Here is a 25,278-nt window from a genome sequence, read left to right as displayed (position 1 = left end):
CTTCCCCAAAAAAATCAAGGTGGGGGGGGGGGGCAAGGAGGTATAAGAGAAACAAGAGATCAGATGATAGAGATTAGAATTTAAAATGCAAAAGCCAGGGCTTCAGTGGTGGCTCAGTAGTAAAGAATCTGCCTACCAATGCAAGAGACATGTGTTTGATCGCTGGTCCAGGGAGATCCCACAAGCCTCAGAGCAGCTAAGCCTGTGCACCACAAGAGAAGCCATAATGAGAAGTTAGCGTGTTGCAACTAGAGAGTAGGCCCCACTCACAACTAGAGAAAAGCCTATGCAGCAGTAAAGACCCAGCACAGCCAAAAAGAAAATCTACAATGCAAAGGGTATAATATACCACTGTGAGAGATAAAAGTTTCAGAAAAGTTCACAAAATAAAATACAACTGTATGCTATTTATAAGTCATGTCTCAGGAAGGTGGGTCTAAAAGGTTAAAGGAGGGTATCTGGGTGTGGAAGGACTCCAATCTCATTTTTCTGTCTTGGCTGTTTTGGCACTATCCATTTCCATGAAATAAAAAAAAAGTTAATTTTATTTATTCACTTATTTTTGGCTGAGCTGGGTCTTCATTGCTTTGCTCGGGCTTTTCTCTAGTTCCATGCAAATTTTAGAATCACCTTGTCAATCTTCACAAAAATAAACCTGCTGGGATTTTACTTAGAAGAAGTCTTGAACTCCGGAAGGAAATGGATATTAAAGTTGGTGGTAAAATGTTTCAAGTTTTATCTCTTCATTTATGGAAGCCTCTCCCACACCAGTACTAGGTTCTGGCCACTACAGCCAGGAGTGAAGTTCTGTTAAGCAAGACACTTTATCAGAAAAAAGATGCCACCCCAGCCTCCCAAACAGTTTTTACACATCAGTAAGACTCTTCCAAAGGACTTAGCCACAGAGGAACCATCACTGCCCTCTCGGCAGGACAGTGCATGTGTGTAGGTGCACAGAGGTAGAGAGGCAAGGTTGACGAGGATCATCTGACCAAAGTGCCTAGATACCTCCACATTGACAAAATCCAATCTCCATAGTTTAAAGGAAAAACTATTGTTACAAAAACAGAAGCATTTTTATTTCAGTCCTGTTGAGAGAGTGAGAGGGACAGAACACACAAAGTGAGGGGAGGGGGTCTCTTTATTCACACACGACATCAGGACCAACTACAAGGAACAATACCCATTTCCACCCCTCCCCCCAACTCCTACGTGGGGTCCAAGGCCCGCTGAGATTAGATGGTACAAGAATTAAGACACTATTGGCACAGTACAATGGCCAATGCACCGAAAGATGGAGAAGAGAATTTCTCAGGGAGCATGGCCTGGGGCCTGGGGCCTCAACTGCTTCCCCAAAGGAGAGGGAATGAGAAAACTTTGGCTCAGCAGGAAGGCGGTTGGCAAAAACCAGGGTTAACCTAGCTGGAGTCTGCAGGAAACTGTGGGCTGAAGGGAGTCAAGACGTTTATCTAGTCCATGCTGCTCTCTGCTTTCTCCAAGGCTTCTTCTCCTCAGGCTTGAGCTTAGTGAGAGCTGGTCTGGTTCTCCTCTTCATTTTTGAAAGCTGCGGAGTAAGTGCTTATTCTACCCTTCCTACATCTAGGCTACTTCATTACTACTTTCTTGGCTCTAGAGAGACAGAAGCCAACTAATAAGGCCGGCTCCCTTTGTGAAAGTCGGCTTGAAAGAGCCCTTGGGTTGGCAAAACTGCCCCTGCAAAGGTTTTTCTGAGCCTGCCCCCTGTAACTCTCCTCAAATGTGTTCAGACTCACCTTCAACTGTGTAAGATGTGGACTGAAAATATTTGGTCTCTCTAGTTGGGTTATAAATTCCATCTCTGATTGCAGATGGGGATTAGAGAGACAGTAGGTAATGGTAGGTGGAAGGACTGGGGGAAAGCAAGGCAATTTAATTTACATTGGACTGCAGATTCAAACCTCTAGATTATGAACAGAGTCATTTAAAGATCCACAGAAGAAACGGAGAGTCTCTGACACAGTACGAAAAAGTGAAAAATATTAGAGAGACAATCTCATAATTCCCACAGACAATAAGGGAATGTGTCCAAAACAAAAGAAAAAAACCAAAAAAAACAAAAAACCCAACAAGACTGAGCAAGCCGAGTCCAGTGCTCTAGCTTAAATCTGAATAAAATTAACTCATTCAGTTAATACTGCTTCAAGTACAATCATGAAGACACTTGGAATTGTAGATTCACACCAAAGCAAAGAATAGGATCAAGGAGCCTATCATCGTAAGCCCAGATAACCTTCCTTTTAAAAGTCATCCAGGAAATGTCTCTGAGGACTTGAACTGAAGGTGACATTCATCATCTCCTCTCAATACAATATCCTTCCAGGACAGTCTGGTGAATTAAGACGCCTGTTTTAAGTTTAGGAAAGTGAACAAGGGAAGAGCACTGAGATTTGGAAAAGCTAGCAGCGAAAGCCAGAAGCAAGGTTAAGGTCCTTGTGGCATCCAGAACTGGGGGTAGAAGAATGGAGAAGGGAAGGGAAATAGGTGGTGGGTTCCTGCTGTCCTTTGGCTTCATATTCTTCCCCTGCCTCCCATTCCCCCCAACAGCTCACGCAGCTATTGGCCTCCTAGAGGGGATGTAATGCCCAGACCAACTTTTTATTGAGCTTATGCAGCTAACAGACTTGTAAACAGTGCCAACTGACAAAGGTTTGCTGAATATTACAGCTTGTGTCCACTAAACACACCTCTCTCTAAGATTAAAAACAAAAAACCAAAGTAAACAAATACTGAGAGAGAGGATGAAGTGACACATCTTGAGTCTTCCAGGAAGGCAAAATAAGAAAACGCCACATGGTTTGGTCCCAGGCGTTCACCGTGCCTAGAGCGCTGCTGCTGCCACCAGTCTTCCCTCCCGCCAGTGGCTGGGTAGAGGTGAGGGAGAAGGGTCATCGTGGGCCTGCTGCAAATACAGCATTTGCTGGTGTTGACACCCTCCTTGGCTATGGTGGCAGACTGCTGTGTCAGGAACCCGTTTCCTGGGAGTAGCAGAGGGAGCCCAGGTCCTCAAGGCAGCCTGAGATGGCAGCTCATACACCTCAGCGGGGGTACCGTGCCCCTTTTCTCCAGTGCAGTTCAGCATTGAGGTCGTCTATTCCCAGTCGGCGATAAAACCTGAGCTGTTTTCCTTGCAGGTTTCCCCTCCCTCCCCCAACTTGGGGGGAGTAGTGGGAGGGGATGGGGGAGGATCACTGAGGGGGCAGGGGAATCCCCCGGGGATCAGTGACCTGACCCTCTTGCAGGTTCTTCACCAGTTGTGCAAGCCAGCGTTTGGTGGTGGTGTCATCTTTTAGCACCTGGGCGAAGGTCGTATCCTTCAGCTGGTCAGGGAGGCACTGCCTGAGTGCTTCACGTGCCCTACATCAAAAACAAACCAACCAACCAGGGAGACCAAACAAATAAACCCATATTGGGGGACAGGGAAGAGCCCTTTTCTTAGATATAAATATAAAGAATCCCGGGAATCTATGGCTCTGTCAAGTACTTTAATAAGCCATTAAAATTATCTAAAGCTTATATTAGACATAGGCTTAGAGACCTCCAGGATCTGTTGTCTGTAAACATTTTCAGAATGTTTCCCCTACATTGAACTTTGTGACAAAGCAAATAGAATAAAATGATGCAACAATTTACCTCAATTCAAACTACTTTCTGATTTATTACAGTTGTCAAAATACTCATGTTAAAAATACATGGGTGATAGTAAATGAAACATTCCAAAATCAGAACAATAACAGGGGATATGACCTGATTCATAGTAGGATAAGTTAATGAACTTTTAACTCTAAACTGATAAAAATTTGTGTCTTTCCAAAAACAGCTTCAGTTTTATGTTAAAACTCTTAAGAGATGAGCAGTAAAACTATCATAAAGTTATTATCAGATGAACTTTCCAATATTTCATTTTCTTTAAAATATTACCAGTAAAAGTCAAATCTGAAAACTCATTAAGGTAAATTAACTATTTATAAGGCTGTTTTTTTTTTTTTTTTTTTTAAAGTTATGGCTTTTGTACTTAGCCTAGTTTCTTTTACAAGGAGAGTTTTAAATAAACGTATTTTCAAACTTGGTGAAATCAGGAACCACTAAAGAACAGGAGAAAATGGTCAAAGAAATACTTAGGGCTTAAATAACCTCAGTGGCAGGAGTTCACATTAATCAAGTTATCCCCATTCCTAGGAACACAGAAATCATCCCATTATGTGGTTTAGCAGAATATGAGCAAGTGGCTTTCAGCATGAATTATGGATTTACAAAGCAAAAGGTCAAATTTTTCTAAAATGCACTGTATCTACAATGTATGATTTCTGGCAGAAAGAAATACGGAGGTAAAATAATTAGCTAAAGGACTTTACAGGAATCAAGAGGAGAACTAGAGATACAATTCAAGAGCCCTCTGGGCTTGTTCCTTTCTTAAGAGATCTTTGAAAATATACTTTTCTTTCTGACTGCCTAGAGTAGAACAGAAAGCTCAAACCACAGGAGTAATGGATCATGAGATTCACTATCTGAACTCTCGGGAATTTTAGAGTAGGGTACAGAGTTTTGGTGGGGAGACAACACTGATGGATTTTTAAATTTAGCATTTCAGATTTTAAAAGAAATTAATCAAGGTCTGTCTCAGACGACCTGAAGTTTTATCCCTTCCCTGTCCTAAAGATACAGAAGCCATGACATGAAATGGGGCAGACGCTCATCAGAGTATTTCCCCAAAGTCCTCTAAATTCTATAAATGTTTACCTGGGGTTATCTGAGAGTCGAAGGTAACATCTTACTACATGCTTCAGCAAACGGGCGGAAGGTTCTTTGGATAGCTGCAGGACCATCTTACCCTGTTTTCCGCAAAACAAGGTGGGGTAGGAGAGAACATACAAAACACAACATAATCCTAGTTGGTATCAGAGACCAGATATTGCAAGAACTGTTATACAAGGTTTCATGGTTGTTGTTTCCTGTTGGGAGACTGAAGTAGCTCAATGTCGACTGCAAAGAAACTAAGTTGTGTGATCAGAAGCCCTGGTGGTCCAGTGGTTAAGAATCCTCCTTGCAATGCAGGGGAACTCGGATTCAATCCCTGGTTGGGGAACTAAGATCCCACATGTCCTGGGGCAACTAAGCCTACACAACTACTGAGCCTGTGAGCTCTAAAGCCCGGGTGTCACAACTAGAAAGAAGCCTACGCGCCGCAACAGAGGATCCCCCATGCCACAACTAAGACCCAACATGGCCAAATAAATAAAAAAGGTAAAGGAAAGAACTCACCAAGATCATGGCGACATGGGAGAAACGCTCATATGTCTGACATATATAAGCCAAACCAGTGTCATCTAAAAGGATCTTCTGGAGGATAAATGTGGCAACCTGGAGTAAAACAAAATTAAGGAGTCTAAAACATTGTTCAGACTTGTCTTCCAACTGTCTACTCCTCTCCTAGGAATAACCATGAAGCAGAAAACTAAGAAAATACCCCTGCATTCTAGATAACTTAATTATGACAACTTATGCACAGTACAAAAAAATTAATAAATGTTACCATATTCAACTTTATGTGCCAGAATTTTTCCTAAAGCTGTAACATGTCTTATCTTATTTTCACAACAAACCTATGAGGTAGGTACCATTGTTCTTTTACTTAAAAAGAGCAGGTAATCATCAGAGTCTAAAAACAGAGAGGTTTTCTTAGTTATTGAACACCTATGTGCCAGGTATAACTGTTAATCAATCAATAACTTGCCAGGTTAAGATCCCAAGCAACAAAGTGACTAAATCAGAGTTGAGATCCAAACCTAGTTAAACACAGAGCTTCCCAGTTTTCCATGGGCCAAGATGATTTCAGAAATGCAGCCATGCCTCATCTCTTCCAAATGAGTTAGGTAAGATTTTTCCTATTCTTAAAAGACCATTAAGAAAATAAGATTTTTAAGCCTCCCTTCAAAAACTTCCAACAGTAATAAAGAGTACACTCAATTTAAGCTTGATTTAAGCTCATTAACTCTTACACAGATGGGGTTAAAAAAGTTTTAATTCAAGTCAAATGATTATTATAATGATTCTCTTCCTTAGCTGCTCATCAGAATCAACTGTGGGAATTATTTGTTTTATTTTACTATTTTACTGGTGTATAACATTGTGGTCAGCTAAATAATGGCCCCCGAACATATCCAGGTTGTAATCACTAAACCCTGGGGATGCTACTTCATAAGGCAAAAGGTACTTTGCAGATGTGATTGTTAAGAATCTTGGGGGGATTAACCATCTTGGATGATCCAGGTGGGCCCTAAAGGTCATTATCACAAGGGTTCTTATAAAAGGCAAGTGGAGGGAGATGTGACCATAGAGAAGGTGATATGACAGATGCAGAGATTTGAACATGCTACACTGCTGGCTGTCAAGATGGAAGAGGGAGGAATAGCCAAGATGTGCAATTCTAAAAGCCGAAAAAGGCAATTCACCTGCCAATGCAGGAGACACGGGTTTGATCCTTGATCTGGGAAGATCCCACATTTCTCAGAGCAACTGGGCCAATGTACAACTACTGAGCCTGTGCTCTGAAGCCCAGGAGCCTCAACTATGGAAGCCTAAGCCCTAGAGTCCATGCTCTGCAACAAGAGAAACCACTGCAATGAGAAGCCTACACACTAAAACTAAAGAGGAGTCCCCACTCGCCGCAATTAGAGAAAGCCCGTGTGTAGCAACAAAGACCCAGCACAGCAAAAAATAAACAAATAAAATCATATACATATATATATATAGAAAGAAAGAAAGAAAGCTGAAAAAAAGCAAGGGAAGAGATTCACTCCTAGAGTCTCTAGAGGCAATGCCATCCTTACGGGCGCCCTGACTTAAGCTGGTTAAACTGAATTTATGGTTTCTGGCTTCCATAAACTGGTGGTGTTTTAAGCCACCGAGCTTGTGACAATCTTTTATAGCACCAATAAGAAAATCAAACAAACATATACACAGTAAAATGTGTTAAGCGTACTAATCTTAAGTGTATTTTGATTTTTACTTATTCCACATCTGTGAACCACAACCAGATTAAAATACAGAACATTAGGAAGTTGGGATTTACATATACACAATACTATAAGCTGACTCATTAGAAAAGACCCTGATGCTGGGAAAGATTGAAGGCAGAAGGAAAAGGGGACTACAGAGGATGAGATGGTTGGATGGCGTCACCGACTCAATGGACATGAGTTTGAGCAAGCTGTGGGAGATGGAAGCCTAGTGTGCTGCAGTCCATGGAGTTGCAAAGAGTCAGACACAACTGAGTGACTGAACAACAACAATATAAACAGAGAACCAACAAGGACCAATTGTATAGCATAGGGAACTATACTTAGTATTTTGTAATAATCTACAGTGGAAGAGAATATATATCTATATATTCTATATATAGAGATATATAAAGAATATATATATATGAATCACTTTGCTGTACACCTGAAACTAACACAATATTGTATAAGTCAACTATAAACTATACTTTAATAAAAATAAAATAAAAATTTTAAATATAGAACATTTTCAGCACTCCAGAAGATCCCCGTGTGCCTTTCCCCAGTCATATCCTTCCCTGAGAGGGAGTCACTATTCTGATTTATCCTCACTGACTGGTTTTGACCACTCTGGACTTTCACATACATGGTCATACAGTATGAACTCATATGTGCCTGGGTTCTTTCATCTGATGTAATATCACCTATGCTGCATATATCAGCAGTTCATTCTTCTTAACTACTGTGTAGTTTATTTTGTAATATACTACAGTTCTATCTTTCATGAGCAAAAGTGCCATAAACACTCCTATACATGTTCTGATGGCCCATAAGAGCTCATTTTTTGGGTGTGTGTGTGTGCCACGTGCCTTGTGGGACTTTAGTTTCTCGACCAGGGATTGAATCTGGGCCCTTGGCAGTGAAGGCATGGAGTCCTAAACGCCAGGGAACTCTGTAGAGCTCATTTTTCTTGGGTATATATGCAGGAGTGGGACTGCTGAGTCACAGGGTAGACTTATGTTTATAGTGGGTACCACTAAACAGCTTTCCAAAATAACTTACATACTATACACTTATCCAGAGGGATTTAAAAAAACAACAAAAAAAAAACACAAAAATGTCCATACTTTATCACTCTGGACAATGGTTCAGTAGGTCAGAGATGGAACCTGGACACTGATGTTTTTAAAACACTTGACAGGTGATCATGTCACACAGCCTTGATTGAGAACCTCTGTTTCACCTGATGCCTACTATGACAAGGCCTGAGACTAAGGATTTGTACATGAAAAGTTAACACGACAAGGTCTTTACTTGCATGGACCAAAAGAAGACAGACATGCCAGGAACTGACTACAAACCATGTTATAAGGCAGGATAGGAGAAGCATTCTAGTTGAAGTGTAAAGGTTGATGGGAACTTCTAAACATCAAGGATGAGTTAATTTTAGTAATGGGCAAGGAATGAAAACGGAGGGATTGTTAGGATGGGGGCTCCTGGAAGAAATGTCACAAAAGAAGAAAACTGTCCCAGCCATAAGAAGCCAACTTGAAAAACACCTATTCACAGGCAACTACGAATTTAAAAACAACAGAATACAGTTGTACCCATTCCAATCCTGTCCCAGAAATCCACTGAAATTAACAAAATAAATAAAATTAAGGAAGAAATGAGAAAAGAAAAGCATGAACACAGATCACATGTCACTTATCCTTTGTGTGTTTAGTAGAAAGTTGAAGGCAGAGGTATAAATCCTCCCTAAAACACACACCCTAGACTGGCAGGCTGGGTGGAAAAGTATTCAGAGGCAAAACACTTGACTTAAAAACTGCCAACTTCAGCTCACAACATCTCTCTTTCCATCCATTATTTTTAAACAAATAGCAATCCTGGATAGAAAGACTCCCACAGGGAAACTTTTATAGAGATATAACCCAAGAAACGGTAGCAAGTAATACTTATCTGCATTTTCAAGGAAACTGAAGCTAATATGAACTTTAAAAAAACATTTTTAAAAAGTTAAAAGAAAATACAAAATTCAAAGAAGAGCTGAAACAGGAGAAGTGAGAAGCACAGACTAGAGGAAAAAAATTAATACAAAAATTAATACAATACAATTTGTATTAATACAAAAATTAACACAAAATTAATACAAATTAATAAAAATTAATACAAAATTAAACTGCTACATGTATACATAAAATATTTATGGAAAGATTCTACAAGAAAGTAGTAATACTGGCTACTACTGAGAAGAACTGAGAGGTAAGGTAGAAGACTTACATTTATTTGCTTGTATACCTATTTGTAGTAGCATATGAATTTTTACTTTATTTGTATTGCATATTCACAACAAACAAACTTTAAATCATTACATCTGCTTATATCCAACTCAGCAATACTTACCTAATTAAAAATTAAAGTGAATAGTCAATATGACCAGATATACTTTAGAAGCAGAGGTTAGATATTGCTAAAAATAGCAACATGGAAAAGTAGCCTTGAGAAAAATCACATTATATGAAATTAAAGATAGAAAGTAATTAGAGGGTAAGAAGAGACACATGAAAAATAGACAATACAGCATAACTGATGTTGCTTAAGCAAGAGGCCAAAACAAAGAGGAAACTATAAAAATTAACAACAACAAAAAAGACACAATGAGTAGGCTCTTTCAGAAAAAAATCTGACAAAGAAAATATCAGGCTGACTCAAGATTTCACTACAACATTCAGTACCAGAAGACAACATGGCTATGATAATAGAGTTCTGAGAGGGAAGACAGAGGTGAGAATTCTATAACCAGTTACATTATCATCCATGGTTAAAATACAAAGCAGGCAGAAGCTTAAGTATATATATATATATATACATACTTGATTATGTATAAAGAATGTCTGGAAAAATATACCTGTGGAGTCAGAAGGGGGTTCAGATAAAAGGGAGAAATTTAATATTTAACTTAATATATTCTTCTGATGGTTCTAGGTTCTTAAATCATCATTATATAACAATTTTTATTCAAAAGAGAAAAAAACATTCACGAAAGTTTCAAAACCTTGAAGGTAGGCAGAAAAAGATAACTCAACCACGAAGTAGTCCAACAGTCAACACAACATAGAATCTAAGATAAAAACACACACCGTTTTAGAAAGTTCACTTCCAGATTCCATAATTCGCAAACACAAAGGGATAATTTCTGTTGTCAATAGAAAGTTGATTACTTCCTGCTCATCTGTTTTCACCAGAGCCCCTAAAGAAAATATGGACAAACGAAATTACTTCAGAGTCAGGGTTTCCAACTAAAATTGTTCATCCGTCTAGTTGTGGAACTTAATAACATACAACACAAACTGTGGTTTATATGTCAGAGAATCAGATTCAAACCCTGGCTTAAAAAAAAAAAAAAGGGAGCAAGAAAAGCACAGGTTGACTGTTGACACTAAAAGATCAGGTACAAAGTTTGGTCCATCACATAGTTAGCATCAGTTCAGCTACTTAAGTAATTATTCTATCACTTTGGTAGACAATCACACAATAATATCACCATCTCTTCTCCATGTACTTTAGGTAAGAGAGAATTCTTGTCATCATTGTTGTCTTAGTTTCTTAATCATGTTGGACTCTGCGACCCCGTGGACCACAGCCCACCAGGCTCCTCTGTCCATGTGATTTCCCAGGCAAGAATATTGGAGTGGGTTGCCACTTCCTTCTCCAGGGGATCTTCCTGATCCAGGGATCATATCTGCATCTCCTGCATTGGCAGGTGGATTCTGTGCCCCTGAGCCACCAGGGCAAAGTAGTGAAGTATTAGTCGCTCAGTCATGTCCAACCCTTTGTGACCCCGTGGACTGTACAGCCTGCCAGGCTCCTCTGTCCATGGAGTTCTTCAGGCAAGAAAACTGGAGGGGGTTGTTATTCCTTTCTCCAGGGGATCTTTCCACCCCAGGGATCGAACCCAGGTCTCCTGCATTGCAGGCAGATTCTTTACAGTCTGAGCCACCAGGGAAGCCCTGGTGAGAGAAGTTCTATATCAGTATTAAAGCATACTCTCAGGTACAAAGAAACAATGCCCTCTGAATCCTACTCACAATATGTATAAATGACTTCCTGGTTATTTAATTGCCCCTCTTTCCCCAAAAAGCAAAACACTGTAGGGCATACCTAAACAAGAAACACATACCTAGATTCTAATTCTGGTTCCACCGAAGTTTGATAAAGTTACCTTCACTTTGCAAGCCTCTGCTATTTTAATAAACAAGAGCTGCTGCTGCTGCTGCTAAGTCGCTTCAGTCGTGTCGGACTCTGTGCGACCCCATAGACGGCAGCCCACCAGGCTTCCCCGTCCCTGGGATTCTCCAGGCAAGAACACTGGAGTGGGTTGCCATTTCCTTCTCCAATGCATGAAAGTGAAAAGTGAAAGTGAAGTCGCTCAGTCGTTCCCGACTCTTAGTGACCCCATGGACTGCAGCCTACCAGGCTTCTCTGTCCATGGATTTTCCAGGCAAGAGTACTGGAGTGGGGTGCCATTGCCTTCTCCGAAATAAGAGCTAGACAAATAATTTCCAAAATTATCCCAATTCTACTACTCTGCTGGTTTCTAAACTGACACCACTGACCAGATGACAGACACAGTTCAGTGATATCCTCTTCATTCTGTATACAGGGAGTCAAAGTCCCATTAAACAAATGACTGTTCCCTGAGTGGTCCAATGCTTTGCTAGCTTTTGTATCAAAGGCCTTAGTTAACTCGACCTGTAATAACTATAGTCAATTACTTCAAAAGAGAGTGGTATCATTTGCTTTAATCAGAACTGGCAATCTACAAATACTACATCTTTAAACAGCACAAACCAAAACTAACTAACATGGCCTACAACAGATGTCAAATTACTATCTCATTTAGACTTTCTACATGTGGGTCTAAAATCCATCTTGAATTAATTTTTATAGAGTACAAGATATGGGTCATGGTTCATTGCTTTACATATGAATATCCAATTGTTCTACCACCATTTATTGAAAAGACTATCCTTTCTTCACTAAATTCTCTTTGTGCCTTTGTCAAAAATCCAATTGACCTTATTTGTGTGGGTTTATTTCTGTACTCTCCACTCTGCTCTGTAAGTCCTTATTTTCTCCAACACCACAATATCTTGACTTTTGTAGTTTCCCAGTAGATCTGGAAATTAGGTAGACTATATCTTCCAAGTTTATATCCTTCTTTTTAAAAAATGGATATTCTAGTTCATTTGCCTTTTCAGATACAATCTTAGGATCACCAAGGGCTTCTCTTGTGGCTCAGCTGGTAAAGAATCTGCCTGTAATGCGGGAGACCTGGGTTTGATTCCTGGGTTGGAAAAATCCCCTGGAGAAGGGAAAGGCTACCCACTCCAGTATTCAGCCTGGAGAATTCCATGGCTCACATAGACTCGGACACGACTGAGAGACTTTCACTAGGATCACCAATTTCTATTAAAAACTTCTACTGGAATTTTGTTAGAATTGCTCTAAAACTATACATCATTTGTGGGCAGAATGACATCGTAATATTGAATCACTGATATACCAACTGATAAACATGGTTTATCTCTACATTTATTTAGGTTTTCTTTGATTTATTTTATCACTGCTTTATAGTTTGTAACTACAGACTTTGCACATATTTTGTAAAATTTACACCCAAGTTTTTCAAATATTTTGGTAAAATTTCAATTTCTATTTAGCTCAAGCATACCAAAATATGACTAACTTTTATGTACTAACTCTGTATCCTACAACCTTATTAAGTTCACCAGTACTAGTAGCTTTTTTCTGTCGATTCTTCAACACAGGCTGTCTATGAATAGATAATCTTATTCTTGCTTCTTTTAAAAAAATTTTAACTGAAGTTTTCATTATCAGAGTATTGCTGTCTTCATCAAGAGTTGAGAAGCCCCCTCTGCACGTTCTGGAAAAGTCTTAAACATTTTTTCTTTTTAAGTGCACTTTAGAAGACTGTATTTTTCAAAGAATTTGTCATTTCACCTAGGTGGTCAAATTTATGGACAGAGAGTTATTAGCAGTATTATCTTATTATCCTTTTGTCTGAGGAGTCTTACACAATGTATCCCCTTCCATTTATCACATTTGCCAATTTGTGTCCTTTTTTTTCCTCGTCTGTCTGGTTAGAGGTTTATTAATTTCATTGTTTTTTTCAACAAAAAATTGGGGATGGATGAAATGGGTGAAGGTGGTCAGAAGGTATAAACTTTCAGTTACAGGGTAAGTAAGATCCAGAGATATAATGTATCGCATGGTGACTACAGTAACAACACTGTAGTGTATGTCTGAAGGCTGCTAAGAGAAATCTTCAGTTCAGTTCAGTTCAGTCGCTCAGTCGCATCTGACTCTTCGCGACCTCATGAATCACAGCACGCCAGGCCTCCCTGTCCATCTCCAACTCCCGGAGTTCACCCAGACCCACGTCCATCGAGTCAGTGATGCCATCCAGCCATCTCATCCTCTGTCGTCCCCTTCTCCTCCTGCCTTCAGTCTTTCCCAGCATCAGGGTCTTTTCAAATGAGTCAGCTCTTCGCATGAGGTGGCCAAAATACTGGAGTTTCAGCTTCAGCATCATTCCTTCCAAAGAAATCCCAGGGCTGATCTCCTTCAGAATGGACTGGTTGGATCTCCTTGCAGTCCAAGGGACTCTCAAGAGTCTTCTCCAACACCACAGTTCCAAAGCATCAATTCTTCGGCACTCAGCCTTCTTCACAGTCCAACTCTCACATCCATACATGACCACAGGAAAAACCATAGCCTTGACTAGACGGACCTTTGTTAGCAAAGTAATGTCTCTGCTTTTGAATATGCTATCTAGGTTGGTCATAACTTTCCTTCCAAGGAGTAAGCGTCTTTTAATTTCATGGCTGCAGTCACCATCTGCAGTGATTTTGGAGCCCAGAAGAATAAAGTCTGACACTGTTTCCACTGTTTCCCCATCTATTTCCCATGAAGTGAAGGGACTGGATGCCATGACTTCGTTTTCTCAATGGTGAGCTTTAAGCCAACTTTTTCACTCTCCTCTTTCACTTTCATCAAGAGGCTTTTTAGTTCCTCTTCACTTTCTGCCATAAGGGTGGTGTCATCTGCATATCTCAGGTTATTGAGATTTCTCCCGGCAATCTTGATTCCAGCTTGTGTTTCTTCCAGTCCAGCGTTTCTCATGATGTACTCTGCATATAAGTTAAATAAATAGAATGATAATATACAGCCTTGACGTACTCCTTTTCCTATTTGGAACCAGTATGTTGTTCCATGTCCAGTTCTAACTGTTGCTTCCTGACCTGCATACAGGTGGTCTGGTATTCCCATCTCTTGAAGAATTTTCCACAGCTTATTGTGATCCACACAGTCAAAGGCTTTGGCATAGTCAATAAGCAGAAATACATGTTTTTCTGGAACTCTCTTGCTTTTTCCATGATCCAGCAGATGTTGGCAATTTGATCTCTGGTTCCTCTGCCTTTTCTAAAACCAGCTTGAACATCAGGAAGCTCACGGTTCACGTATTGCTAAAGCCTGGCTTGGAGAATTTTGAGTATTACTATACTAGCATGTGAGATGAATGCAATTGTGTGGTAGTTTGAGCATTCTCTGGCATTGCCTTTCTTTGGGATTGGAATGAAAACTGACCTTTTCCAGTCCTGTGGCCACTGCTGAGTTTTCCAAATGTGCTGGCATATTGAGTGCAACACTTTCACAGCATCATCTTTCAGGATTTGGAATAGCTCAACTGGAATTCCATCACCTCCACTAGTTTTGTTCGTAGTGATGCTTTCTAAGGCCCACTTGACTTCACATTCCAGGATGTCTGGCTCTAGGTCAGTGATCACATCATCGTGATTATCTGGGTCATGAAGATCTTTTTTGTATAGTTCTTCTGTGTATTCTTGCCACCTCTTCTTAATATCTTCTGCTTCTGTTAGGTCCATACCATTTCTGTCCTTTATCGAGCCCATCTTTGCATGAAATGTTCCCTTGGTATCTCTAATTTTCTTGAAGAGATCTCTAGTCTTTCCCATTCTGTTGTTTTCCTCTATTTCTTTGCACTGATCACTGAGGAAGGCTTTCTTATCTCTTCTTGCTATTCTTTGGAACTCGGCATTCAGATGCTTATATCTTTCCTTTTCTCCTTTGCTTTTCGCTTCTCTTCTTTTCACAGCTATTTGTAAGGCCTCCCCAGACAGCCATTTTGCTTTTTTGCATTTCATTTCCATGGGGATGGTCTCGATCCCTGTCTCCTGTACAATGTCACGAACCTCAGTCCATAGTTCATCAGGCACTCTATCTATCAGATCTAGGCCCTTAAATCTATTTCTCACTTCCACTGTATAATCATAAGGGATTTGATTTAGGTCATACCTGAATGGTCTCATGGTTTTCCCTACTTTCTTCAATTTCAGTCTGAATTTGGTAATAAGGAGTTCATGATCGGAGCCACAGTCAGCTCCTGGTCTTGTTTTTGTTGACTGTATAGAGCTTCTCCATCTTTGGCTGCAAAGAATATAATCAATCTGATTTCGGTGTTGACCATCTGGTGATGTCCATGTGCAGAGTCTTCTCTTGTGTTGTTGGAAAAGGGTGTTTGCTATGACCAGTGCATTTTCTTGGCAAAACTCGATTAGTCTTTGCCCTGCTTCATTCCATATTCCAAGTTCTTATCACAAGGGGAAAACAAGTTTTTACTATGTAATGACGGATGTTAACCAAACTTACTGTAGTGGTCACTCTGCAATATATACATATACCAAATCATCATATTGTATACCAAAAACTAATACAGTGTTTTTGTCATGTCTCAATAAAAAAACACCTGCTATTGGTTTCACTGATGTCATCTATTGATTTTCTGTTCCCATTTTTATTGATAGCTAGTCTTTATTATTTCCTTCCTTTTGTTTGCTCTGGTTAAATTTGCTCCTTTTTCTAATTTCTTAAAGAAAAGCTTAGCTCACTGATTGAAGACCTCTTTCTTTCTAGTATAAGCATTTAATGATACAAATTTTCCTCTAAGCTCTGCTTAAATCTGGATGCTACAAATTTTGATGTTTTATTTTTATTTTTACTCAGTTTCAGGTATTCTCTAATTTATGCTATTTATCACTTCATTTATATTCAAACTGATCTGATAAGCCTTGAATTGTAGGAAAGAGTCTAGGCACAAACATTCACCTTCTGCTTGTTCTTTCAAATGACTTGGGAGAAACTGAGTTTCTAAAAATATATGCAAGGATAGACAACTAACTTAATACCATCCAACTATTTTTTCCCACACCTCCCCACTATCAACCTTTATCCTAACATAAATGCAGCATCCAACCATAGCAGTAGGATGATCTGAATTAGAATAATGAACATAAATGTTTCCTTTGGCTAGAATCATGCTGATGTTTCAAAGCCTACATGAGAAGCTTTTATATCTTAAAAGCAGAAAAGAATATACTGGGAAAAAAGTTTCTAATTAGAGGACTTCTTAGGAGAAGATGTAAAAAACCATAACATTCATAACAGATACTCCTTCAAAGTAGAATAAAATGTTTTTGAGAAATACCAAACTTTCAAATTATACCTCCTGATTCATGGTTTACAATCATAAGGATGAAAGACAGGTTCAATATAAAAATAATAATTTAACAAAACAAAGCTTCTATAATTGATGTTCTTATTACTTGGTTATTATGTCAAGCAAAAACTATGAGAAAAAGACACTGAAAAAAGGAAGGGCCAATTTAAGAAAGAAATTTTCCTGACTGTATTTACATTTCACAAATCTACTGATTTTACTATCGAGGAGCCTGAGATATGAAATAGCTAATATATAATTTGCTTGAGTAAAAAATATTTTAGATACATGTCCAATAATAAATGCATATGAAAACATTAACTTGAACATGCAAAAATTCAACAAGGTAAAATAGAAGGTAAATCCCTGGAATTAGGGGAGAACAGCCTAGAAGTGAGAAAGATGAAAAATCAAATGAAAATAACAAACTAAAACTCTTATTCCTGTAACAATATTCTTTGTTGATTAATGCTCTTTTATGTTACTTTTCCTACAATTAATAAACATTTCTACATATACACTGAATTTAATCCCAAATGTTGGGCCTCATAGCCTTACACTCAGAATGGTACTTGGTAAGAACGACCATGTTCCTGATATTCATTAGTAAAAACTTTTATTAGACTCAACCCCAAAGACAAAAATAAACAATAGGTAAACAAAAGCTATAAAAGACCAGACAAAACACCTAAGCCAGGACCACTATTATGAATGATGATGATTCCAGGCTTGCAGAATGATCCTAATAACTTACCAATAACTCCAAGACTGGTTAGCCGAAGATACTCAAAGGGTCGTGTTTTGCTGACAGTGTGCAAAAAGGGGTACAAAAAAAGTGGGATGTGTGCTGCAAGAAATGCTGACCTGAAAGAAAAAAAGAATTGCATTCTGAGCTTAGAGCTAATTTATAAGGATTCTGAACATTCAAATTTCCAGGTGGTTAATTTTGTAAGGCCTTTAATATTGCTTGACCGAGAAATCTCTAGGGAAGACCATTACTGGTTTTTAATTTAGCCCAGTGGTTCTCAGCTGGGGTAATTTTGACCCCCTGGGTCATGTGGCAGTATCTGGAGATATTTTTAGTTGTCACAGCTGAAGCGACTGACATCCACTGGGCAGACACTGGGATACTGCTAAAAAATTTTTACAGTGCACAGGACAGTCCCATTTTCCCCCTCCTCCTACCACAAAGACTTAATCCAGCCCAAAATGTCAACAGTGTCAAGGCTGAAAAACCCTAGCCTAGGCCAATGGTTAAAAGAACACAAAATTTCCCCTGAAACCAGTACCAAGTACTTAAAAACTGATAAAATATCCAATTGCAAATTTTAAAAATAGGTCATAAAATGTACTTAAGTGCACAAGAGATTCTCCTATATGTCTTCTCTCACCTAATTTATGAGTGAATAACAATATTAATAATATTCACAGGTACAAGCTGACAAAGCCTTATAAACCAAGACAACAAAATAAAGCAGCCACTATCAAGGTTTTATCTGTTACACTTAAATATACTTCTTTGTTAGAGCTTTCAGATAAACCAAGTATCCTAGAAACACTTTTATCTGCAGCTGGACTGCAAGGAGATCCAACCAGTCCATTCTGAAGGAGATCAGCCCTGGGATTTCTTTGGAGGGAATGATGCTGAAGCTGAAACTCCAGTACTTTGGCTACCTCATGCAAAGAGTTGATTGATTGGAAAAGACTCTGATGCTGGGAGGGATTGGGGGCAGGAGGAGAAGGGGACGACAGAGGATGAGATGGCTGGATGGCATCACTGACTCGATAGACGTGAGTCTGAGTGAACTCCGGGAGTTGGTGATGGACAGAGAGGCCTGGCGTGCTGCGATTCATTGGGCTGCGAAGAGTCGGACACGACTGAGCGACTGAACTGAACTGAGAATGTTCAGCAACTAATATGGAATCAGTGTATTACTTTATATAATTTATAACTGTTACACCTTACAGGAGAGTCAATACTCCAAAATTTTAACCAAATACTCTTGTATTTTTCTTAAGTACTTAAAAGTAATTTTCTTAGCAAAGTTTCTAACGTTCCAAAAGGTCAGTGCTAATCCAGCACTCAGATTTTATAAGGAAAACCTGACAAAGAGAGGAAAGGCTTTAATAAGATGACTATTAAGCACCTTAAGTCCATAAAAGCCACAGAGCAGATTTCTGAACAGAATCTCCCCTTTCTTGTCAGATATAGCAGCAAGGCAAAAATTTCTCAACTTGCGTATCAGTTCTCATTTATGACAGAGGTTGACTAGAATCCTGTGTTCAAAAAGGTTCTGAAGCCAAATCTGGCTTACTATGTGAGAAAAAGTGCTGAGTACAGACACTGAATTCCTACTAAATACAATGCACTGTGCCTCATGCATGGCATAGTGATGCCTACCATGGATTCAGGAGCAAGTAGTAGCTGTATACTTGACTTCCTGAGAGGTGATCACCACTGCTTTAAAGTTACTTACTAATAACAGGCAAAAAGTAAATGAGACAATGGAATATTATTCAGCCTTAAAAAGGAAGGAAATTCTGACATATTCAACAGTACTGATGAACCTTGAGGACATTAAGTGAAATAAGCCAATCACAAAAAGGCAAATACTATATGACTCCATTTATAATGAGGTATTCAGAATAGTCAAAATCATAGACAGAAAGCAGGACAGTGGTTGCCAGGAGCTAGGGGACAGGGGGATGGGAAGTTATTGTTTAATGGGTATAGAGTTTCAGTTTTACAGGATGAATAGAATTACAGAAATGGATGCTGGTGATAGTGGCACATTATTAACGTATTTAAAACTACTGAACTGAACACTTAAAATCGGGACTTCCCTAGTGGTCCAGTGGTTAAGAATCTGCCTTGCAATACAGGGGATGTGGGTTTGATTCCTGGTTGGGGAAGTAAGATACCACATGCTGCAGGACAATTGGGCTCATGTGCCACAACTATTGAGCCCATATGCCACAACTAGAGAGAAGCCTGCAAGCCACAATGAAAATCTTGCATGTTGCAACTAAACCCAACACAGCCAAAAACAGATGAATAAATAAAAATAAAATGGTTCAAATGATATATTTTATGTTATTTATATTTTTTTACCACAATTTAAAAAATCAATTGTAAAAGAACATGTTACTATGGTTGATTCATGTTGATGTTAGGCAGAAACCAACACAATACTGTAAAGCAATTATCCTTCAAGTAAAAAAAGAAACACACAACATGTTAAACAATACCATATTGCCACTACACCAAAATTTGGTGAAATTAGAAACCAGAAATTCTTCAGGAAAAAAAAAGTAGGAATCCTGAAGATCCATACCCACACAGGTGCACCCTCCTGCAAGCCCCTCCTCTCATCATTCAGAAGTTTTAGGACCACATTCAATACAAACCTCTACCCACACATCCATCCAAAGTATTTACCTGGTTTCTGGGTGTGACGCCACACATTGCAGTAATGCTAGAGCATTGCAAACTCTGTTAGACTGGTGTGCTGTCAAGGTGGGTGGGTTGATAGATGGATAAATATTTACAATTTCCTAAAAAATGGAAATCAACACCCTATGAGCACGGAATAACTTTAATTCCCATGGTATGAAAGCCAACAATTTTAACTCTGTATACCCAATAAGAACAGAACCATCAAAGAGGGGGCAGAAATAAACAATATTCCTTTCATCACAAATATACCTGACTGAGACTATTTGAAACATATATTATCCCTAGGAAGATTTCTAAGGAGGTAACTATGGTTACCCATACTTTTCCCTATATTCTGTATCATCTGTTGAGGCTTTCACTTGAGGGACTCCCCTTCCCCCACCTTTGTCAACACCCTATTTAGGTTGTAGTGATGAGACACTTGGCCAGAAAATGTCAGTAAATCAACCACTTTAACTCATAAAGTTTCTGTTTGGTCATGCAGCAAGTGCAAAAAGGGGGAGATAAGAAAGTGCGTATATGTGTGGGGATATGTACAAACAGCAGAGAACATACGTATTCTCTGTCAAAAGGTGATGATTTGCTGAACACAATTCCATTTATCTTAACTGTAAAATTTTTACACATAAGAAAGACTAGTTTCCTGGGTACATGCAGTATACATAGAATATGAATTTACTCAACAGATTTTAAAAATTAATCTAATTATTAGGAATGTGGACAATACTTTAGAAGATGATCACATCTTGGTTCTTAGGACTACATCATATCAATTTATTCCCCGGAAATGACTGTTCTAGTCAGAATCAAATATTAGTTATTTATTCTTTAATGTACAAGAATACCCACCTTTACTCCTATGGCTGTTATGTCTTTACCCTAGCATTTTCTTTACCCAGAATATACCTTTCAGTTCTTATACCTCTCTCCCCACCACCATCCCCAGTCCACCTTGTCATGCAGTATTATTTTACAGTACTCCTAAAGCTGTGTTTCTCAAAGTGCAGTTCTTACATCACCTACATCAAAATCATCTGGGAGTAGGAGCTGCTTGTTAAAAATACAGATTTTTCATTTTAGACTAAATAAATCAAATCTCCTGGGTAGAATCCAAGAATTTCATTTTAATGAGTATCTTAGATTTTTCTAAAACAAGATTCTTACAAATGTTAACACTTAAAAAAAAAATACTTACCAAAGTTTTCAAAATCATTTGTACAAAGGCAGAGAGATACAATTGCGATAATTAGGAATGAAATGCAACTCATGGATATATACACCCACCTGTAAAAGTGCTGCAATAGTACCAAATGAATGCCACAGCATGGGTGCAAGGTCAGGAACAGATTCTCGCTTCTTACTTAACTCCAGCAACGCATTTTCCCTCGTCTCAGGACTGGACAGCTCGTTGATCCACTGATAGATCTTTTCTCTATCCACCTGAGCCAGTGCAGTAGGCACAGGCTGCAAGTGAAAGTAAGAAAAGTAAAAGGAAACATGTGCGTTTCATTAGCATCAAACCAAGTCTAACTCTGCTGTAGCCTTTAGAGGGAATATATTTTTTGTAAATAAGAGGGCATCTTTTCTAGAAACATATATTTGATGTAAACTAATTCAATAAAACACACACACTCCTTAATAATACCATATTTAGACATTTACCCTACAGGTATACTTGGGTTGTACTGAAGACATATCAGAATGTTTACTGTTGTACTATTTTAAAAGCAGAAAACTTGAAATCTATAAACATCTATCAAAAAAGAACTGGTTAAATATTATGGGTACATCTTTATTTGGAATACTACATAGCCCTTTAAAAAAGTTATCTCTATACTGTGCTGATACTAAATAAGAAGCAAAAAAAACAAAGAGTATAAAATAGCTTACGTGCTTCCATTAACACACACATGTATTCCTATATATTTACATACAACATTTCTAGAAGGACACATAAAAAACTGCTAACAGTAGTTACCTTTAAGGTTAGAATCTATATGGGAGACTTATTTTTATTGTACACAATAAAATCTTTTACATACAGTTTAAATTTTTTTAACCATGTGACTATCATGGTGTTTGAAAAAAAAAGTCACCCCCCAACTGCTCTTCATTCCCCAGTAACTCCAGCATCCCCCTCCATTAAGGAGAAAACTTTCATAATTTGGAAAAGCTCCCTCCTCTAATGATTCTTATACAGACTCTACCTCCATCCCTTGGAGATTTACTCACTTCTTACTCATGTATAAACTATATAAAGAATCTTTCATTACTGTGCTATAAAGAATCTCAATATTCCAATAAAAATTTGAGCACTTCTATAATTCTTCACATTTTCAAATAGGCTTGGTTAAGTTCCTTAATTATTCTTACCTGGAAAGTAAGATGAAACACTAGAAAAATGATTACCATTGCTACTTCAGGCTCTGAAGTCCTAACAAATTCATAGCTATTTCTATCCCTAGCCCAATATTGTTTCACTTCATTCCCCGCACCCCCCAACCATGAGGATTAACAGAGTAGGTAGATAGAAAAGAGATCTACACTTGTAGATTAGACTACGAATGCTCAGAGGAATCAACTTGCTCAGTTCACACAAGTACAAAGTTGCATATTCTCATCTTTCTTGAACCATATTACACAGCTTCTTATAGTATTTATTTGTTCCCATAACACCTTAGTGTGATAGAATAATGATCGACCCATCCCACATGATATAAAGATGAGGAACAAAAAGCACAACTGTCTTCGCTGAAAAACAGAATGAAGTCTAAGGTGGACTTTGAGGAGTACTCACATTTACTCTACTCAAGCTGAACAATCGCCTTCTATAATTAGAAGCTCAATTAGAAGCTTTCAGCTTAATGTTTATCATTTCTCTTGTGTGCTAGAGTGAACCACAAAGTGTTCTGCTAAATGGACTATATACCCTGCAACTTAAGTCCTCCTTAAGTGTCTCAGAGTAATCTGCTAAAAGCTGTTTTGTAATTCCCATCACTGATGCTCAAGAAAACATGAGGTTCCTAAATGATGTAGAAGGAATAGGGTAGTTTTCTGATCCCCATTCCCAATAGCAATAACAGTATGTTCCATGCATCTGCCTTTTCTATGCTGCCACAGATAGGCCTTCAACTTTAAAAATTATTTTTGGAAATGTAATTCCGCAAGAAGATAGGGTATATTTATTTAGAGTATTACATCACCTTAAAAGCTCAGTGAAAACAAGGGCTAAAATTGTAGCTTTGGGTTTCCTGCCCAGAATCCCTTGGATGACCTACAATCCTAAAGAGGGCCCCACGACAATGTTCTAGCGATATAGCATCTATCCTGATTAGTCATTACTCACTCTTAGAGGCCTGCCATCCAGATACTACCATCAGTAAGCTCCACCATCCTCTCCAGAGTCAACCTATGACTTGTATCCAGCACTCCTATACCCTATCCCATCCCAGGGAACTCTAGGTGAACACCACCAGGCTGCAGTGGTAGGTACCAGCTAGCATATAATGGATTTGGGACTGTAGGCCTGGTCTCCACATATTCCCATTTCCAGAGCTGGTTTGACTCCAACAGAGAAGACTGTGCCCCTGGAGTGATATTGGCACTCTAAAGGGCCAGTGTCTGGTGCTCCCTACGGCCATGACCACTGGCTGCTAGTAATACTCCACCTTTTGAAACTACTCGTGGAAATTTTAGCCTCTATGAGACTTTGGTTCTAAGAGAGCTAGGGAGGTCAGTGAGTTCAGTTGCTCAGTCATGTCCAACTCTTTGTGACCCCATGGACTGCAGCACACCAGGCTTCCCTGGACATCACCAATTCCCAGGGCTTGCTCAAACTCATGTCCACTGAGTCAGTGATGTCATCCAACCATCTCATCCTCTGTCGTCCCCTTCTCCTCCTGCATTCAATCTCTCCCAGCATCAGTCTTTTCCAATGAGTCAGTTCTTCACATCAGGTGGCCAAAGTATTCGAGTTTCAGCTTCAGCAACAGTCCTTCCAATGAATATTCAGGATTGATTTCCTTTAGGATGGACGGGTTGGATCTCCTTGCAGTCCAAGGGACTCTCAAGAGTCCTCTTCAACACCACAGTTTAAAAGCATCAATTCTTCAGTGCTCAGCTTTCTTCACAGGCCAGCTCTCACATCCATACATTACTGGAAAAACCATAGATTTGACTAGATGGACCTTTGTTGGCCAAGTTATGTCTCTGCTTTTTAATATGCTCTCTAGGTTGGTCATAGCTTTTCTTCCGAGGAGCAAGTGTCTTAATTTCATGGCTGCAGTTACCATTTGCAGTGATTTTGGAGCTCCCCCCCAAAATAAAGTCTGTCACTGTTTCCATTGTTTCCCCATCTATTTGCCATGAAGCGATGGGACTGGATGCCATGAACTTCGTTTTCTGAATGTTGAGTTTTAAGCCAGCTTTTTCACTCTCTTCTGTCACTATCATCAAGAGGCTCTTTAAGTTCCTCTTCACTTTCTACCATAAGGGTGGGGTCATCTGCATATCTGAGATTATTGATATTTCTCCCAGCAATCTTCATTCCAGCTTGTGCTTCATCCAGCCCGGCATTTCGCATGATGTACTCTGCACATAAGTTAGATAAGCAGGGTGACAATATGCAGTCTTGACGTACTCCTTTCCCAATTTGGAATCAGTCTGTTGTTCCATGTCCGGTTCTAACTGTTGCTTCTTGGCCTGCATATAGATTTCTCAAGAGGCAGGTCAGGTGGTCTGGTATTTCCATCTCTTTCAGAATTTTCCACAGTTTGTTGTAATCCACACAGTCAAAGGCTTTGGCGTAATCAATAAAGCAGTAGATGTTTTTCTGGAACTCTACTGCTTTATCTATGATCCAACAGATGTTGACAATTTGATCTCTGGTTCCTCTGTCTTTTCTAAATCCAGCTTGAACATGTGGAAGCTCACACACAGTTCACATACTGTTGAAGCCTGGCTTGGAGAATTTTGAGCATTACTTTGCTAGCATGTGAGATGAGTGCAATTGTGGGGTAGTTTGAACATTCTTTGCAATTGCCCTTTTTCGGGACTGGAATATGAAAACTGACCTTTTCCAGTCCTGTGGCCACTGCTGAGTTGTCCAAATTTGCTGGCATATTGAGTACAGCACTTTGACAGCATCATCATTTAGGATTTGAAATAGCTCAACTGGAATT

General features: G+C 39.1%; 1 protein-coding gene across 2 annotated transcripts in view; it reads right to left on the bottom strand.

Moving 5' to 3' along the window:
• Positions 1-1,054: 1,054 nt before the first annotated feature.
• CNOT9 (CCR4-NOT transcription complex subunit 9) overlaps positions 1,055-25,278 on the bottom strand; it is a 32,452-nt gene continuing 8,228 nt past the window's right edge. Inside the window, exons 2-8 of one of the 2 annotated variants that reach the window (XM_055573461.1) lie at positions 21,383-21,562; positions 20,081-20,196; positions 17,396-17,505; positions 10,181-10,290; positions 5,299-5,397; positions 4,777-4,868; positions 1,055-3,393 (exon numbers count right to left, since the gene is read on the bottom strand). In XM_055573461.1, the coding sequence (XP_055429436.1) occupies positions 3,225-3,393; positions 4,777-4,868; positions 5,299-5,397; positions 10,181-10,290; positions 17,396-17,505; positions 20,081-20,196; positions 21,383-21,562 (876 nt within the window). In that variant the 3' untranslated portion in view covers positions 1,055-3,224. Of the gene's footprint in view, positions 3,394-3,670; positions 4,122-4,776; positions 4,869-5,298; positions 5,398-10,180; positions 10,291-17,395; positions 17,506-20,080; positions 20,197-21,382; positions 21,563-25,278 lie in introns of those variants that run through there. The other variant, XM_055573462.1, reaches the window with a different exon arrangement.

Source organism: Bubalus kerabau, chromosome 3 (assembly GCF_029407905.1).
Source record: "Bubalus kerabau isolate K-KA32 ecotype Philippines breed swamp buffalo chromosome 3, PCC_UOA_SB_1v2, whole genome shotgun sequence".
NCBI classification, from domain to species: domain Eukaryota; kingdom Metazoa; phylum Chordata; class Mammalia; order Artiodactyla; family Bovidae; genus Bubalus; species Bubalus kerabau.
The sequence above is the reverse complement of the archived record's forward strand: the minus strand, read 5'-3'. Positions and strand labels throughout refer to the sequence as shown.